Here is a 20,378-nt window from a genome sequence, read left to right as displayed (position 1 = left end):
TTATTTTATTTTTAATATTTTTCATAAAAAACTCTTATGCCTCCTAACTAGATACCACAAATACAAAAGAAAATCCCAAGAGAGGAGCCCCAAAGTTAACTGACAGGAGTAGAAGTAGAGGGCATTAACTTGGAGGGTAGAGGAAGAAGAAGATGCCTTTTATTTGAGTAGTTTGTAAGTGATTGTGGGATATTTTTTTAATATTTATGAGTAGTTAAGAAATAAAAATTAAAATATTATTTGGGGATTATAAAATATTTTAAAAATATTAAAAATCAGATGAAGAAAAGGAGATTTTTTTTTTTTTTAATAATAGGAATTTCAAACAAATTCAGAAATTCAAATTTCTCCAACATATGAGGTTAGGTTTTTTGGACCTATTTTTTTTTTTTTTTATTAGTTTGACCGTTTAGCTGTCACTTTCAACGAGTGCAATGAGAATAGATCCTTCTCCTCTCCTCTCTCACGATGAGTGCTATGGTAGTCTTGCCTGCAGCTCAGTATCTCTCTCTGCGTTGTGCGGAAGCTGTGTTTCGACGCAACAATGGCCTCTGCGGAGACGATCGACGGCGAAGGAGAACACGCGGTGGAGATGATTCCCACCAACGCAACAGCGTCGACTGCAGATGCCGCTGTCGCTGTCGCTGCGGCTGCTTCAGATGAGATCACGCCTCTGTTGACTGACAATGTGAAGCCCAAGATCAACATCTTCTCTGTGTCCTATCCTCGAAGAAAGCCTCGGGTATGAACCGTGCACTTTCTATCATCCTGTGATGGTCTGTTTGGTTGTTGAGAAATTGTAGGAAACAAAAGGAAATTTTATAATTGACGCGGTTCTGAGATTCCGAGCTTTGTTTCTCTTTTCCGGGACGTCTCAGCTGCCAAACAGAGTATCAATTTATTGTTTTTTCAGTTTGTGTGAAATGTTCTCTTAAATACGCATTTAAGGTTGTTTGGCTACTTGAATAATTAAGAAAATAAAATTTAAGCTTTCATTTCTTTCTTGTTCTTTGGAAGAAAACCTGACGCAGCTTGCGGATTTATTGAAGGAGGCTTTCTTGACCATATTTTGGAGAATGAAATCATCATAAGAAACTTCCATGAATTAGAATTCAGCACAATAGTTAGGTAGTTGTTGAATTTTGTTGGTTGCTTGTATAGCATACTGTGGTGAAGGAGAATAAATAGGAGATGCGAACAGGACCCTAATCAGATCAATTGATTCTGAATTTTTTCTTTCTCACATTTCCTCTTCTTGTTCCTCTTCTTCTTTTCAATCCCGTTCAAATTTTCTGTATTTCAAAATAAGAGTTGTGAACATAAATTTTGGTAACAGAGCTAATGAGCCTTGGGGTGGCGAAGAAGAAATGGTGGAAGGAATTCAATTCAAGGTTATGAAGGATCAATAGAGATAAAAAGTTACAGGACTTTGCTGAGATCCAACCAGCTATCATCACATGGCATTTGGAAATGTGGGAATTCATGCAAGAAACTTGTTGGAAGTTTGATGAAACTCAGCTGGATGTCTGAAACTGGAAGAACTATATGAAATTCTCAAGGGAGGATGAGATATTGATGGAGCTTGTAGAAAACATAGAGGAGTTTTGGTTGACTGTAGTGTGACTAAGTGAGAGAATGAGCTACTGCTTGCCAAACCCCCAAAAATAGATTTTCCATCTTCTGATGGAACTATTGCATGGTATTGGGTAAGAAAGGAGTTAGAAATTTTTACATATCAATCAAGTGCAAAAAATGCAGAAGGTTGAGTTGGTGTCATTTTATATCGAAGGGATCGCAAATTCATGGTTTCAAGGGTTGCAGAGCACCAATAAATAACTGTTCATAGTATGGATTTTCCAAAGATGTAAGTAGAAAATTTGATTATCCATGTTATGGGGTTGAGGTTGAGGAATTTAATAGACTGCAGGGACAGTAGCAGATTTTGAAGAGAAATTTGAAGAATTGAAGTCTCTGGTGGCTGCAACTGTCCTGGGGATTGTCTGAATCTTTCTGAATTTTGCGTTTCTTTGTAGTCTCAGAGAAGAGATCAGATCTATGATAGGGATGTTAACCCACTACATTGTCGAGGGCTATTGAATTTGCGAGGTTACAGAATGAAGTTACTGAAGCATTGTGTAAGAAATATATTGGTATTATCAATAAAATTTCAGCTATCACGTTTAATCTTTCTTCTGCAATATCAAGCTGGAAGAAATCTGACTCTAATTTTCTGACTAAGTCTCCTTCATATTAGAACAACTCCTCAAGCATCAATTTTTCTTAAAAAGCAGTTGAAGTGCTGAAACCTTCTCTTCTACAGTTCTACCTCCAGTAAATTCAAAAAAAGTGGTCCATATGATGCCCAAGTTAGAAGATAAAAGAGTTATGCTTAAGTGTATTGATATGCCTAAACATGCATCCAAAGTTAGATGGTTCAATTGTTTAATAGCAGAGGAATAATGATATATTGCAGAGGAAAATGGGCTTCAGTCAGAGGGAAATAATAAGGAAGAAGTTAGTGGATTGCATTGAGATTTCTTTAGATGCTATTACAGGCAACATGATTGGTAAAACTTTCAAAGTTAGGGGTTTTATAAAGACACAGATTATTTCTGTATTGATTGATAGTGTAAGTATGTATAGTTTTTTGGAACCTCAATTGTTATAGCAGTATACTTGGCTGTTATATCTGCTGAACCAATTAAAGTCTCCATGGAACCTGAGCCTTGAGCCCAGTGGTTCATCACTTGGCTCCCAGTGGGAAGGTCCAGGGTTCGATCCCGTGGGTTATCATTCCTCCTAGTTTTAGAAGGGAGGGGGGTTGGGAATTGGGGGAGTGGTGTCCTTATCTTAAAAAGAAAATGAATAAATAAATAAATGGATGAATAAATAAAATCTCCTAGGAAGATGGATATAAGATTAACAGTTGTGCAAAGTTTATTTCAAGTGGACAATGCAGGGTATAGAATTTGCGGTGAGGATTATAGAACTTGGAGGTTGTGGCACAATGCTTTGAGTAAATGGGATGTCCTTGTACAGTCTTGTGTTGTTTGACTTCAATAATTATATATTCACCTTAAATAAATATGGACAATAAATTAATTTACTAAAGAACCTACAGAAGTTGTTTGTCATATGATCAATTGGGAAGTTCTACAAAGAATGGACTTTGTGTGCCAATATTCTGAGTTACAGGAAACTTGTGTAGTATTTGTCCTTTTATTGATGCATTGTTGGTTGAATTTCAAGATGTGTCTTGCTAAGTGAGTTAAGGCGTAAGGGCGTATTTGGAATCTGGATAATCTTGTTTAATAAATAAAACAGAAGCCAGCCCTCGTGTTCTATGCAGATTTCTCTCTCTCCAAAATAGAGAAACTTTTTTTTCTCTCTATTTCTCTTCCTCTCTTCTACTAACATGGTACGTAAGGTGGATTAAATGACGAAAATCCTAGTTCTCTGAAACTCTAGCTTTTTCCTCCGTATTCTTTCTCTTCTAAATCATCATCAAACTACAGAAAATCAAAGGAAATCTAGATGAAGAACAAAATGCAGGTTGCTGAACAAACTCACAACCACAGGTTGCTGATATCAGGAACAGGTTTCTGCAGAGAAAGAGAATCTGCAGTTTGTTTCGGGCTTGAAGCTGTTTAGCAAATTACTCGATTTTTCAGCAGTATGTCAATTTTGCGTGATTTAAGTTTTGTCTGAATCTGGTCAGAGGATTTGGGCCTTGATTCTCATGATTACTAGGGGCAATTTACTGCAGCAGAAGTTGTTGTTTGTTTTATTGGTTGGTTGATAATTTTCCAGATTTGTTTTTTCCTGATAGAAATGATTCTCTATGACTACTGTTCCTGTTAAGTCTCCTTGCTATTTGATGAGTTTTCTTTTTATATTTGTGGTTGTCTGTGGCAGTGTGTGGCGTGTTTGGCATGTTTGTGAACTGTATACATTGATTGTTTGGACTTTGGACAGCTTGATTTTGGTGGATGTTTGTGGTTGATTGATTACTCCTTGTAGGATTGTGTAGTGGCAGTCAGCTATATTGTTCTGTTCCTCCAGTAGTGGGTATTATTTTGTGATTAATTGTTATGTTTGGTGAAGATGGAATTTAAACCTATTTATTGTTCTTCTTCTTCTTTGTTTTTTTTTTGGTTCTGACAAGGTACTACTCATTATTTCTGCAACACCCTGCAGCGTGGTTGACTTCTTGTACTCTGGGGTGCATCTCCTTGATGCCCCATTATTAGTTCTTTTTACTGGGAAAAAAATACTACTTATTAGCTCAATGGTATACATTATGTGTTGGCTGGTTAAATATCACCTGATGATGCTCCTAAAGTGAGAACAATAAGCTTGCTGAGTGGGTACAGTACAAATACTTAGTTTGTTGTGATACTCTAGACACTTTGTTGCCGTTACATGTGTGCATCTTGATATTTGCAAGGAGGGAATATGTTAGGTTGCTGAATCGGGTCATGTGACTTGGATGTGTGATTTATCTCTTGAATACTTTTGGTTACAACAAGATGAGAAGACTTGTCATTCAGTATTTTGCATTTAAAAAGGTATGTGAAGCATTGAACGGATTGCTTCCAATTTTTGGAGCAAAACAACGAAAGCGGCTAATTGTTCTTAAGTTTTTATCTAGTTTGAAGTCAAGTTGTGGAAGGTTATGTAATTCCCTTCTTTTGCAAAAAACACGCTCATGTTTTGCATGCTTTTCCACGAGACAATTATCATTTTGGTAGTGTTTTGGTTGATAGGACAACCTCAGTTTCTCATACTTCCTTAGGTGGTAAGGTCCATGGTGGTAGTGGCTCCGAAAATTGCACTTTAGGTAATCATGGTGGAAGAAGGGGACATGGAAGTCGAGAACCAGCACAAATTTACTCATTTTGGTATTGGAGGACAAACTCATGAGGCTTGTTTGGATCATGGTCCTAACTTTTCAAGAAATTGAGAAAATTTCTGAAATTGTTGGGATTTCCACTTTCCACCACCCTCAAAATTGAAATTGATAGACAATTTCCATTTTACAAAATTTCCATCAGAGTGTGACTATGGAATAAAATTTCCTTGAAATTGAAAATTGAGATTTGAAACTCAGAATTTAAATTTCTATTAGTAAACCTTTTTTATTTTTCTTTTTTTGAAATAGAGACTAGCAGTGAGGATATGAATGATAACCTCTAGACTTTTGAAATTTTATGCAAAATTAAACTTTGATACTATTTATAACATTTTGTTTGAAATTTTAGGTCAAAAAGGATATATTTGCATAATAACTAATATTTAACAGATTTGTAAATGTCATTTACATTAATTGAATTTGTCTAATATCATTATTGTATTATAGATATTGCACCTTATGCACCACATACTTGTCATTAATATATTTTACTTTTTAATATTTTAGTTCTAAATCTTGCATTAGTATGCCTATTAACAGTTTCTGAAGTTACATAAAACAATTCCACAATTTACTACTATTTTCTATCATTTTTTAAAAAATTGACATTGAAATTGACATCTACTTTTAAATTTTTGTACTTTTGAAGCTTCAAAATTTTAGTGAGAATTGAAATTTAAAACTGTGATTGGAATTTGCATGGTGGTGTTTGTTGTTTTGCTGATATCGTGTCATCCCATCTGGCAGACTTTGATAGCCTATGGAACAGTAATTCAGTTGTGTGTCAGAAGAAGAATACCATAAAACCTAAATAGGGAGTAAAAGGATATGGACCCCAAACATTAGAATAGTGCAATGGAATACCTGAAAGGGCCTAATGCCTAAAATGATGTGGACCCCAACCATTAGAATGGTGTAATGGAATACCTGAAAGGGCTAATGCCTATTTGTCAACTCTAGAGACATTAGGGACAAAATGATGCTTTTCAATTGAAAAGGCTCAAATTCCACAGAAATCATGCTTCCCAACCTAAAAAACCATGTTCCTAAATAACAAGAGTGTTGGGTTTATAAAAAATAAAAATAAAAATAAAAATTAAGGCTTTTAGTGAGTTGACTAACAAACATAAAGGTTAAATTACAAAGATATATAAAGGTTAAATGGAAGAGTTGATTGTCAAAGTTCCAATCCAACAGAGGCAAATTTTTGAACCATCTACCATAGTAAAGCTACGTAAAGATTAGGAAGAATGAATATGCGAGAAGTGGCTAGCTGTACCTGAAATATGATCAGTGGCAGCCATATCAATAACCTATGACCAAGAAGTGAAAGAACTAGAAGAAAGCCATGCAGTGGGTATGCCATTTTGGAATAAGGAAGCATGGGAAGAGAAGCTTGCTTAGAAACCTAATACTTGGAGAAATTTTTAAATGATCCATGAGGATAATTATACGAGAACAGCTTACTTCAGAGATATAAAAATCAGTGCATAATGTATGTAACAGCCATTATGTAACTGTTATGTAATTGTATCGGTGGCTTTTGGGATGATTACAACATGATATTCCGGAGATACTTTGGCTCAACAACTGTATTGACCAAAGTGGTATCATAAGGTTCTACATGTTACATTGTCAGACTAGCTATGAATTACTGAAATAGGTTTTTTGAATCTTTTTTTTTTTTTTTTTTTTGTGTTTTTTTTGCCTTTTTTTTTTTTGGCACTTTTTCCACTCTTTACCTTACTTCGAAGCTTACCAACTCTAGTTAGTACTTTTTTTAAAGGCAAAAAATCTTTTTTGGGTTTATTTCTTTGATATTAAGTATGTATTTAATTTTATTTTTTGTCACCTAATTTGAAGATGAAAATACGATATACTGGTTTACATTTTTGTTTTTTTTTTTTCAACATATGAGTACTCTGTATTTTGTATTTCTTGATACTAAAAAAGACCTATGTGATGCACAGGATATTTGACTATGATTTTTCAAGCATTGGAAAATATACATGTTTTACAACTTTATGAGTAAAATATTTTTATGAAATTATAATTTAAAACATAACAAAAATAAATTGTAAACTTATTTTTTTTTGCTATCTGTTATTCTATCTCAAGAGATAATTGCTAAATTCAACTTGATTAATAAATTTCTAAAAATATTTTTTTGTCATGTCAACTAATGGCATGTGTACCTTGGTATGGGATTGTAAATGATGAATTAAAAAAATTCAATTGACCAATTTAGGATAGCTTTCAAACCAAATCATGCAATTAATATAAACAGGAAAATATGCAGTTAATCTATGTGACTGTGTCAACCCATGCGTTTAATAAATTTGTTTTATTTTTGAAAGAAGCCCAATAAATATGTACCTTCAATTGTATGGGCCATTATTATATTAAAATTGGTTCTTATAATTTTGTTTTATTTTTTAATTCAAAATTATCAGAATATAGCATTGCGATTTCAGCTGAATAGAGCCTTTAGTTCTATTATATATATATATATATATAGTTTATGATTTTCTTATGATATTTTGACTATTTAACTTGTTAAGCACTACACAATATATATTTATGTGTTATTACAAAATATATGATTTAAAACATAACAAAAATAAATTGTAAATGCTTATAATTTGTTTTTATTATTCCTATTCGATTTGCTCATTCAATTTGATTAATCAGTATTTAAATAAATGATAAAAGGTAAATTCTAGCCTTCCCAAAAGCTTTACAAACATTGCATCACGAACCCAATGTGATAATCTTTTGGGTCCCACTCAATAATCCCTCAATCCTAGTGCGTGGTACCCAAAAGTGCATCATATTGAACTTGGGATGCGTGTTGTAAAGTTGTTGGGAATGTTAACAACACCATTACTAAAATATATTGTTATCATGCTGTCAAGTGTCAACTAATATTTTGTAACTTAGGAAACTTGTGATTTTGAATGAAGAATATAAAATTAAATCGACTCATTTAGGACTTTTTAAAAACAAAACATGCAATTAATTGATATATTTACCCATGTATTTATTGAATATGCTTGTTTTCAAAAGAGAGGCACTATTGGCACTCCAAAAAAATACCACTTGCACTCCACGTTTATTTCACCATGTATTAAATGACATTTTTACCTTTTGACTTTTCACTTTGCAATTGAAAAGAAAAAATGACAATTTTGTTGTTTCATTGGGAAATCAAGGATAAGGTTGTCATTTGATACATAAAAAATGTGGAGTGCTAATGGTATTTTTTTGGAGTGTCAATAACCTTTTTACTTTGCAATATCCTTTGACATTTCACTTTGCAAGTGATGAAGTTGAAAAAAGAGGACAACACCATCATTTCATTGGGAAATCAAGGGTTAGATTGTCATTTGATATAAAGAAAATAAAGTTAGTGACATTGGTATTTTTTGGAGTGTCAGTCAATAGCTCTTCCCTTTGAAAAGATCCCAATAAATACATGTCTTAAATTGTGTGGACCCTTATAATAAAAATGAGTCCAAGGTGTATGTAAAATAAGTGCAATAAATGCATGTTTTGGATTGTGTGAGGCATTGTAATAAATATATTATTTATTTATTTAATTGTTTAAAAAATCTTTTATTGGTTCTTCCAATCTTATTTTATTATTTAATTCAAAATCACAAGAAGTTAGGATTAGGGTTTTAGAGGCAATAGAGAGGCCCTTGTATGCTCTTTTATATATAATTAATTTAAACTTAACTTACAACAAATAAAGTAGTGAAAGGTTTTTAAAAAAAAGTAGTAGTGAAAAGTAGCAAATGCATGCTTCTTAGCGTCAATAGAAATTAAATACAACCTTGCCATCTGTAACAGTGAAACTCTTCTTTTCATGATGGCTAGTCAACTCATTTTGTTCTCTTTCCTTTCAAACCAACGGCTTTGGTCACTTGAGATACTTCTTCGACATTGGTTGGTAGATCTTGTCATGGGATTTCTCTATCAAAGAAATAATATTTTTGATCTACTGTCTGATAAGTGATAACAAGGATGTTGGGGTCGATGGCCATAGATTCTCTGATGAATCATAACCCAACTTCTTGTTTCTGAGGGTGAATTGTCATCTAACTGTACATGATATAGATTAAGATTGGTTGGAAAATGGAATTAACTTACAGTTACCTAGCCAATTTCTTCTTTGCAGTAAGTGTTAGTCAGTTTCTTTATGCTATGTGAACTAGTCACTCGGAAGTAGTTTTCTGGATTTTGAGATATCTCAAGAGTGTCATTCCATCATGGTTTGCTTTATGGAAATTGTGATCATATTAAGGTAGATGGTTATACTGACACAAATTGGGATGGATCTCAAGATGATAGAAGATCCACCATCGGTATTTTGTGTTGGTTACTGGCAACTTGGTGTCATGTAAAAGTAGGAAAGAAACCGTTGTTGCTAGATCAAGTATTGAGTTTGAGTACAACGCTGTAGCTCACGCTAATGTAAGTTGAGTGGGCCAAGGCATATGGTAGGAAGACTTGGTTTTAGGTAGTCAAACCCATGAATCTTATGTGTGATAATTAGGCAACTGTCTACATTGCATCTGATACCAAATTACATGAGCAAACAAAGAATACTGAGGTTGATGGTTATTGAATTCAAGAGAAGCTCGTAAAAAATGTGACTCAGTGTTAGTGAGATTAGATTTGTTTGCCAGTCATTTGAGGAATTTTAGGGAATTATTTATATTTGTAACAAGCTGGGATGTGTGATATATATGCTGTATCTCGAGGCAGTGTGTTTAAGTGAGTTAAGGGTATACTTGTCATTTTATTCTTGTTTAATATTAAGCAAGGTCTTAAATTTCGATTTCGACTCAAATTTCGAAGCTCCAAAAGTACAGAAATTTCGATTTCGATTTCAATTTGAAAAAATAACGGAAACTAGTAGTAAAGCATGAAATTCTTTGTGAAACTTTAGAAATGGTTAACAAACATAAAAATATAAGTTTTAAGACTAATATATTACAAATTAAATACTTCTATGCTTTGTATGAGGTGGAAAAGTTGTAAAATAGTATGTGTATCAAACATGTTTGTAAGATAATGTACATTAAAAATGTTTAGTTAATGCAAATGAAATTCATAAATCAATTAAATATTATTTATTATACCAATTTTGATAATTTAGACATGAATGGTTAAATAAAATATTACTATAAGTTCATTTTTTCATATAATTTCAAATGCACTTGTGATAACCTTTTGTTTCAATAAAATAAATAAAATAAATTATAAGAGAAATTTCACTTCACTCTCGAGGTTGTAATAAATTTCGACAAATTTTGAGGTTTCGATAAATTTCGGATGATTCGTTGAGATTTTGAAGGAAATTATGCAAGACGGAAATCGACTGTCATTTTGATTTTGAAGGTGACGGAAATCAGAAATTTTGACAGTTTCGTGGAAATTTAAGACCATGATATTAAGTAAAGGAGGACCAAGTCCTAGTGTGCTATTCTTCTCTCTCTCATAAATTTTCTCCTCTCGTAGCAGATAGTAGAAGCTATGTAAGAGACTATCTAGGTGGAGGGACCATCATATACCATTTCTTCATAATCCAAATTGTAATCCTTTAAATCAAAGTCCTTATTGATATCTGTACTTCCAGAAGAGTGAAATAGAACAGCTAATACAATGGATGAATATATGTTAGACTTTGGTATTACAAGACCCAATACTCCCCACTTTGCGTCACTGTGCTGCTGGTAAAAAAAGAGAGATGGTTGTTGGCATTTTTATGTTGATTACAGCAACTCAACCAGGTTTTTGTTCAACATAAGTCTCCAATTCTGGTGAGTGGCATTATTGGATTAATTAAATGTGGCTTCAGCGTTCCCCAAAATAGATATCAGGGCTGGTTATCACCAGATCAGGGTGAAGGAAGAGGAAATCCGAAAAATGAATCCAAAACTCATTTAAGGCATTATGAACCTAAGGTCATGCCTTCTCAGCCTAACTAGTGCCCCTGCAACCTTTCAAACTCTTGACTCTTAGGAATGATGTTTTTAAAAATTTCTCAGGAGTTGTGATAGTTTACAGTATTACTTTGAAGATGCATGTGCAGCACTTAAAGGGAGGTCCTGCAGGTTTTGAGATCCAATCAGTTGTAGCAAAGAAATCTAAATTTTCCTTGGGATAGAATCCAATCGACTTTTTGGGCCATATTATTAGTGGGGAAAGAGTAAAAGCTGAACCTTCTAAGATAGATTGAATGCCTAACCAGCCTATTCCTATTTGTGTTAAGTCCTTGAGCAGGTTTTTCTTGGCCTCAAAAGCAATTGAAGAAGATATGCCCTAGGTTTTGGTTCCATTGTTAAGCCTCTAGCAAGTTTATTGAAGAAAAATAGTTTTGACAGGACCTCTGATGCTGGATGTGCTTTTAAAAGAGTCTGAGGAAGCAAGGATTACCTATTCTTTATTGGCTTTTCCAGAGTTTTCCAAGCCTTTAGTAGTTGCAACTTGCAACAGGTGCTAGCATATAGGGATTAGGACTGTTCTTAAGCACCAGGACAGACCTATAGCATTCTTTAGCAACTTTCTTGGTCCTAAAAATCTGAGCTTATCAATTAAAAGGAGTTTGTAGTTGTTATCATGGCTGTAACTAAGTAGAGATCCTATGCTTCTTGGACATGATTTTGTGATCTGTACAGATCAGTAAAGCTTGAATTACTCGCTGGAACAAAGTCCCAACCATGTTGCTGCCAAAGTGGCTCCCCAATCTGCTAGACTTTGATTACTCAATTGGATACAGGAAAGGCTCTGAGAATAAAGTCACAGATGCTCTCTCGAAAATCCCTGACAATTCACCCAGGTTGTTGGCTATTACAGCAGGCTAGCATCTGTGGATCATTGAGATCTATAACAGCTATGAAGGATATGATTCAGCTCTGTAGATTGTTGCAGGTCTGTTGATTAATTCTACTTCTTATCCCCTATATTAGTATCAAGCAAGGAGTTGTCAGGTACAAAGGCAAGCTTTATGTTGGCCCTAACCAGAATTTAAGACTCAGTTTGGTTGAGGTAGTTCATTCGTTGGCCTTGGAGGACACTCTGATGTACAGGGTATTCTCAAAAATGTGCAAATGGTCTTTTTGGCCCACTTTTCTACTGATGTTCATAAATTTGTTGTAGAGTTTGATGTTTTCCAAATAAAAAGGTTGAATATGTTGTGGTTGCTTCAGACCTTCTTTATTCCTTCTTGAACTTGGAGCAATAATTCTTTGGATTCTGTAGTGGATCTTTCCAAATCAGAGGCAAGTGTTGGACCAAAATAAGAATCTTCCTTAGTCTGTTTTGGTAAGAGCTCTTCAAAGCTGAAGGCACTACTCTACAAGAGTTCTTCATATCATCCACAGACGAACAGTCAGCTGAAAATTTGAATCTTGGAAAGCAAGCTGTCATGTATGTGCAGTTCTCTGCCTATCCAGTGGCATAAATGGTTGTCACTGGGGCCTTATTTCCAGTATTGGTGGAATCAGTGGACAATTGGCTATCTCAGCATCATCATTTGATTTTACATCTGTGCAACGATTTGCAGTGTTCCCAGAACAGCATGAAGGAGTTGAAGGGGAGCTCTGAGAGGCAATTTCAGGTCAGAGGATGGGTGTATATGAAGTTATAGCCTTATAAGTAGAAATCAGTATCTATCCGATGCCATTTAAAGATTTCTTCCAAATAATATGCCCTTCTGCGTTGTAGCTTGAGTGGATCTATCTCCTGTTGTTTATGTGTACCATCAGGTTCACTTGTTCACCATGTTTCATGTCTTTCTGCTGAAACGGAGGGTGGATGATAGGTTGTTCCTAGCACTACGTTGCATTTGGTCGACTATGATGGTCAATTCAAGATTGAGCACATTGCTATTTTGCAACGGCCTGCGGTCCATTTCTGCAATCACACTGTTACTTAGGTGTATCCAGTGGCCAGATGCTGTACTTGAACAGTCATGTGGGAAGACTGGACATTTCTTCATTTGCAGTTTCCTTAGGTGTATCCGGTGGCCAGATGCTGTACTGGAAGAGTGATGTGGGAAGACTGGACATTTCTTCATTTGCAGTTCCCTTCTTTCAAATCTTGAGGACAGGGTTTTATTTATTTGTTTGATTATTTATTTATTTACTTTTTTTTGGGGGGAGGGGGAGGGTTTGTTATTATTATGAAGTCTTATATAGCTGTTAGATTCAATGTGGTTAGGTGGTTAAGTTGTTGAATTCTGTTAAATATTTTGTGAAAGACTTCTGAAGTAGAATAAATAGGTGATGGGACGAGGACTTTGATTAATCTTCTCTCTTGTTCTCCTTTCTTCATATTTCCTCAATGCTGCTTGTCAACTCAGCTCTGCATGTTCTGTAATTCCAAAATGGAGTTTGGAATATAACAGAAAATTTGATGTACCTCAGCCAAGTTATTGACATATTATACAATTCTTCAATTTCCTTAGAATAGAATCAATAGAAGAAATAGTGTTTTGACTTTCCCTTTTCTTTGATTCTCCATTTTTCCTTCACCTTCTTTGCAAAGACACAGAGCATTAAATTATGTGTAATGGCGTTGGATAGAATGAGCAGATTCATTCAAAATATGTTTGCATCCAATTTATGCGATTTGTGCCACACCAATAAGCACAATATAAACAATGTAAGCACAATATAAACAATGCAAAATTTTAAAGATAAAGGAGAGTGACAATATATGTCCACTCCTGAAGTTACCTTTTTGAGAATTCAAGTAACACCATCTTTTTCATGGTCAAAACCAAACCAATCGTAAACAACTGAGGAATCCCTCTTTGCATGAGGAGCCCATCCTTGCACTCAAAAGGGCTACCCATTCTTACCCATTATTTCACCTGAGAACAATATTTCACATACCCAAAGTACAATGAAACAAAGGCTGCCCATCCTTACCTATTATTTCACCTGAGAACAATAGTTCACATACCCAAAGCACAGTGAAACAAATAAGCTAAAAATTGCTGGAAGGCTCTTTTGTGCATGGCTCAGTTTCCTTATTTTCAAATTTGAACAAGGTGTATACGTATATATGCTCCAAAGTGTAGCTGTTAGAGAGAGAGAGTGTGTCATCTACATTCACTTCATTAAAAAATCTACCCAATCTCCTAACAAAATGCAAAAGTCAAATAAATATCTAAACCAAATATATTTCATAGGATTTTTCAGATATAATCAAGTTCTCTTTACAAATAAAGCAAGGGTAAACCAATATTAACTCCAAATATTTTTAAAGATAATAAAAGGATGTATATTAAGAGAGAAAAAAGAGGTTACAATCTAATAGATAATCTCAGATATTGTAACTTTCAACTGACTAATCAAGATTGGTCAAATAAACAATGTTATGCCAAACTTTAACTTTGAATTTCAATTTCACATGGCCAGCAAGGTTCTAGAATATGAGCTTGTCCTGTTTTGTCAAACTTCATTAAAGCCGAGATTGTTCCAAAATAATCAAATTTCCACTTTATTAAAAATAGCTTGGCAGAATAAAGTACTTACATCTAAGATTAACAGACATAAATGCAAATTAATCAAGGTATGGATGAATGGATCACTTAATCATCAAATTTTAAGTGAATTCCATGTTAACTTCCTTTGTAATTAATCAAAATGTTCTTAAAAATTCTGGCATTTCTTTTGGGCTCTTTGAAGTTGTATTTTTTTTTTTTTGGATAGAAAAATAAATTTTGTTAATAGAAAAGAGAGAAAATTACAAAGAGTGGAGGATAATTAATCATCGTAAAAAAAAAAAAAAAAAAAAGCAGAAATAAAAAGGACAATTGGAGGGGGTTTCTATTTTTGAAAACAATTGATTGGGTAATAAATTGCAGTGTAATGATGGAGTTTTACCTACACTAGTGGAGGTGATTCCTAGGAAGGATTTAGAAGCCCAAGAGATATTGGAAGTGAAAATTTGTGATGCTGGAGGAACGAAAGTGCATTTCGTTGGGTGCAAGTACAAAGCGAAGAAGGGTGAAAAGGAGCTAGCAAATCTTAAGTGCTTGGTGAATTATGAGGGGAAGGGATTGAAAAGGGGTTTTCTTGGTTAATTGCTCCTTTTGCTTTATTTTTTTATCTTTATTTTTATTGTTTTATCTTTTTTATTTCTTTCTTGTATTTTCTGTTGCTGTTGTTTATTTTTTGGGCTGATTTATTGTCCTCTTACATTGTAACTTCTCCTTCTCATCTAATACGCTTTTTTATTATAAAAAGAAAAGAAAAGAAAAACAACAATCACATTAGAGCCCCTTTCCAATTGTGGAAGATGTAATAATGAAATTCCTTGAAAAAGCAAAAAATAAAAAAAATAAAAAAAAAACTATCCCAAAGAACATGTAAGATATTTGTTTTCTCATTAAAAATCCTTGAAGCAGACAAAAGCTGCACCTCTCTGATTCTCCATTGGCAGACTATCCTTTCTCACTCCTCCCCATATCTGTTGCTGCACCAACAAAAAATCATCAACAGTCCATGGCATCACCAAAGACTCCTAAAAAAACAAGATTAAATAAGCCCATAGCTGTTTAGACACTCAACAATGAAGAAACAAGTGGCACTCAACAATGAAAAAACAAGTGGCCAGTAGCCTCATTCACCTCCAAACACATAATAAAAAGCCACTAGGCTCCTAGGAGTAATTTTTTTGATATTTTTGGTGAGAAATGTGTTTGCCCTACTCTTTGGAGGCCTTTCTGCACTATAATGTGTAGAGAATTTGGGAAGACGAAGGAGAAAGAAGCTTTGTGGCAGTGCTTGATTATGGTTATCATTTGGTGTATTTGGATGGTGAGAAATGTCAGAATTTTTATGAGTGTGGCTACTTCTCTTAGGGATTGTTTGGAACCACTTATGCAGAAGTGCTTTTCAAAAAAAAAAAAATGCTGAATTTAATCAATACTGATAATAAGGGCTGAATTGGAAAATTGTTATAAGTTATGAGTGGTGTTTGGCTGTGTTTAAAATAAGTGGTATTTGGATACTTACTTTTATTATAGGGCACTATATGATTATTTTTAAATGTTTTTTAAATTACAAATATTAATATTTTTTAATTAACAACTTCATTAATAATTATTTTAATTATTTATAATTAAAGTTTAAATATTTTCTATTAAAAAAATAATATAATCTTATTATTTTAATTAATAATAATCTTGTTATCAATGTATATTTATAACATATGACTATCATATTAAATTATGATAAAACTAATATTATTAATTAAAATTAAGATTTTAATTTATTTAATGTTAATTTAAATTAATAAATAGTTCTTGTTCCAGCTAGAACTGAATTATAATAACTAATGCGTATTTTTAAATATACTTTTTAAATAAAAATATTAATATTTTTATAATTAAAAATATAAATGATAATCATATTAATTTTCTAATTAAAATTAATATTTTATGTTAAATAAAATAAAATAAAATAATTATTTATTAATTAAAAGTAATCTTGTTATTAATGTATATTTATAACATATGATAACCTTATTAATTTATGTTAAAAATAGTATTGATAACTAAATTAAATTTTTTAGTTTATTTGATGTTAATTTAAATTCATAGATGGTTCTTTTTATTCATTCCAGAATTTAATTATATTTTATTAATTATTAATAGGTTATAATGCATAATAACATAATGTCTGATTAGTTTTTAATTAACAATTTAACTAATTGTTATGTTTACTGTTATTTTTAATTAAAATTTAAATAATTTTATTAAATAAAAATCTTATAATATTATTTTTTGATTAACAATAATATTATTCTTAATTTATACTTATAACTAATGATTATCATATTAATTTATGTTAAAATAATATTATTAATTAAATTAGTATTTTTAATTTTTAATATTAATTTCAATTAATAGATGGTTCTTCTTCTTCATTTTAGAATTGAATTATGTTTCATTAATAATTAATATATTATAATACATAGTAAAATAATATATGATTATCTTCTAATGTATTTTTTAATTATAAAGTAGCCACTAAATTTGCTTATATTCACAAAATTGACCTTGCCTATGAACAGTGCCACTTATAAGTGGCTAAAAAATTATCATAGGTTGCTTCTCAAAATTCACTTAAATAGTTGTCAAAAAAGTGATTTTGTAAAAGCACTTTTTTTTTTTAATGATGGGGAACTCTAGCCATCGACGAGCCCTTCAGACCCCCCGGTGTGGCATCAAACCCCCGGGGTAGCGTCCTCCTCCTTGGTCTTGTCACCCGGGTTAATTCCGGATGCGGTCACAGTTTATACACTCTTGGGCTGACTTTCGGGCAGTGGCTCTCCTCCTGTGGACCCCCCTAGAAAGTGCATACGGGACCCCCGGAGGGGCGACAAAGAGCACCCAGACTTTGCCTCCGCCAGGATTCGAACCTCCGATGCTCAATTTACACCCGCCTGCATTATCACTGTGCCATGCCCATGGGGGCTTGTAAAAACACTTTTTGCTATAAGTGTTTATTGTAGCATAAGTCAAACGGTACTTTTATGTAAAAGTGCTTATTTTAAGTGATTAGTGCTATAAGCATTTTTTTTAAGTGCTCCCAAATGGAGGCTTAATTCTTTTTGGAGTAGAGTGGTGTTTCTTGCTTTGTTATGGTGTTTGGCAAATGGCGGCTTTTGGCATGTACCTATGGCAGATTTACAGAGGGAGTACATTGCTTTGCTCTACTAGAGCTGTATTTTTTTTTTTTTTTTGTTTTCCTTGTGTATTGGGAGGATATTTATTCTCCCTGATTTTTTCTTTTTGATCTTTTTGTTGTATTCCTTTCTTTTTCTCAAAAAAGAAAAAAGAACTATGTTTAAATCACTAAAGATATGAATATGCAAATACATTAGATTAAAGTGCTTCTAAGTGTAACTCCGCATATGTTATCAAAGTCTATCAAGCTGTATTATTAAGTGCATTACAGGTTAAATTAACTCATAGATTCAACAGTTTGAAATGAGGGAGGCCAACTCAATGCCTACTGAAAATTTCCTTTTTCATTTTTAACCATGTTCTCCAATTATTATAATTTGAGTTCTAACTGTTAAGACCCATTTGAGCATAGAATTTTACCTGCCATGTTTGTATGTCCAGGAGCAAGCGGCAAGATCAGCTGAAACGGAGATATCACCATTCACCCAGTTTATTTTGTGGGCGTGGAGTGGATCCAGGTACTCTGGTCTGATCTGCATGGCCTTGTCATCCACTATTTACTTTATCATGGAAGTCATTTCAGACATTTTCTCTGGTTAGTGGGTTCTTAACTCTATTTATCTTGTTAAAAATATGTCCTTACTCTATTTTTGAAAAGAAATACCATACCATAAATAAAAGGCTGTAACACATTTTGAGATTCATTTATATGGATATGACTGGACTGTATGTTTTTAGAGTTAGAACTTAAAAAGTACATATCTAAAAAGCTGCAAATATGGCTCAATACTTGATGCTGAATAATTTTTGTGCTCGATTTTGTGAAGATATGCTTCTTCATGGATAGCAACACTGTAATTAACTGGAAGGCCATCAACAAATGATAGAAATGCATTCATAGCATTTATTTATTTATTTTTATTTTTTTTCAGTTTTCCCCTGGCAGTATGGATGGTAGAATTTACTTGAACTTTTCACTTCTTACTTCTCAATGTTTTCTTCTCATTTGAACATAAGACGTGTGCTAGTGTAAAGGAATGGAATTTGCACAAATTATGGGTGGGATGTATGTCCCAACTTTTTAGATACCGAAAAAATCATCAATTAGGGATAGCTGTATCTTTTTGCTCACCCTACTAGACATCCAACTGCATCTTATTGCTGATGGAGTTCTAGCGTTTTATGGCCAACGGAAATAACTTGAGCTTTTTGTTGAATTAGATTGTAGCAGCAAAGAATAATCATGAGTTATTGGCCATTAACTGCATAACTTGTAAAGTATTGAATCTTCATGCTGGGTTATGTTACTCTAGTCTCAAGTATATTGATAACATAGCTCTGCTGTATGTTCAAATTATTTTATGTTTCATTTTGTATTTATGTTTTTAGTTCAGTTTTTATAAGTTATCTATTTTTTTTTTCAGAATTTAGAATTTTTTTTTTTGAAATCTTTTAATTGTAGCCCACAATCCATGTCCAAATATGTTGACTTCTGTCCTGTTATATATTTTAGTAATGTAGTTTGCAGATTGTGCCACACCAAGTAACATCTTTTGGTTTTGTGATGCCAGCTCAGTCAATTCCTTTATTTGAGACAGCATTTGCAAGATGCACAATTATCTTGATATTGTCATATTTTTGGCTGAGAAGGAGCGCACAACCAATGTTTGGGCCAATGCATGTCAGGAAATTGTTGGTTTCAAGAGCCTTATTTGGGTATCTTTCATTATTCAGTTTTGTGTATTGGTGAGTGGTGCTTAACATGCAACCATTTTGTCTATTGCAACAGACTATTTTATTATTAGCACATAATTGTATAAGGTTGAGAATATTTCCCCTTCACTGGCTTTTCATGTTTAAATATTTCTTTGTACTGTAATACCTGTCCTTACCAATGACGCACTGACAACAGTTGACTGGCATGATGAAGATGGACAGGCCCTTGGCACATGCCTATTCATGTCAGGGAAAATAAATTTCTGGTCCTCAACACTCTGGCAACTTACAAATTGTTATGTTTGGTTCTTTTTTTTTTTTCTAGTGACAACATGTGAGTTAAAAGGAAAAAAAAAATTAAAAATTTAATATATTATGGAGAGGAGAGCTTCTGGAGGAAGCTTCTCCACTCTCTAGGAAGGCTTTTTGCATGAATCTGGCACTTCTCATCTAGAAAGGCTACTACTTTAAATTTTATTTTTCACTTTTAGTTCTACAGTCTTTGTAATTTGAAGGTTGATTTTATTGTTTGTTACAGCATTAACATATTTCATGTATAGTCGATGCATTGAATTTATGCAGTTATGTAATTTTTTAGTATTGCGTAAATCCTATGTCGTGACCATGATTTTATGGATTTTGCTATGTTGCTGTCTCTGTCTGTCTGTGTCTGGTTGTGTCTCATGTTCCATGTATTTACTTCTTAAGTTCTTACCAAGGGGACATTAGAAGTCAAAACACATCCTCTAACTAATCTTCTCATGGACACAACCCTTCTCAAACGCCCCAATCTTCTATATAGTTACATGTTCATTGTAAAAGTTAAACCATTTTATCCTCTTTTCTTTTTCTCTCTCTACCCCCTTAGCAAGATGAGTGATATTCTCTCCATTCTTAAGGAAGACAGTTACTTCATGTAACTTGCTGATTTTCCATTAGCAAGATGAGTGAAATTCTTTCCATTCTTAAGGAAGGCAGCTAATTCATGTTCTTACCTGCTGACATAGGAATTCTTACGTCAGCACTGAATTCTGTCCA

The 20,378-nt window shown here is 33.3% G+C and overlaps 1 protein-coding gene across 1 annotated transcript in view; it reads left to right on the top strand.

Moving 5' to 3' along the window:
- The first annotated feature begins 443 nt into the window (after nucleotides 1-443).
- LOC131149616 (uncharacterized) overlaps nucleotides 444-20,378 on the top strand; it is a 39,230-nt gene continuing 19,295 nt past the window's right edge. The window contains exons 1-3 of the mRNA XM_058100230.1: nucleotides 444-742; nucleotides 18,066-18,219; nucleotides 19,196-19,370. Of these exons, the coding sequence (XP_057956213.1) occupies nucleotides 545-742; nucleotides 18,066-18,219; nucleotides 19,196-19,370 (527 nt within the window). The 5' untranslated portion in view covers nucleotides 444-544. The remainder of the gene's footprint in view (nucleotides 743-18,065; nucleotides 18,220-19,195; nucleotides 19,371-20,378) is intronic.

Source organism: Malania oleifera, chromosome 2 (assembly GCF_029873635.1).
Source record: "Malania oleifera isolate guangnan ecotype guangnan chromosome 2, ASM2987363v1, whole genome shotgun sequence".
Taxonomy (NCBI): domain Eukaryota; kingdom Viridiplantae; phylum Streptophyta; class Magnoliopsida; order Santalales; family Ximeniaceae; genus Malania; species Malania oleifera.
The sequence above is the reverse complement of the archived record's forward strand: the minus strand, read 5'-3'. Positions and strand labels throughout refer to the sequence as shown.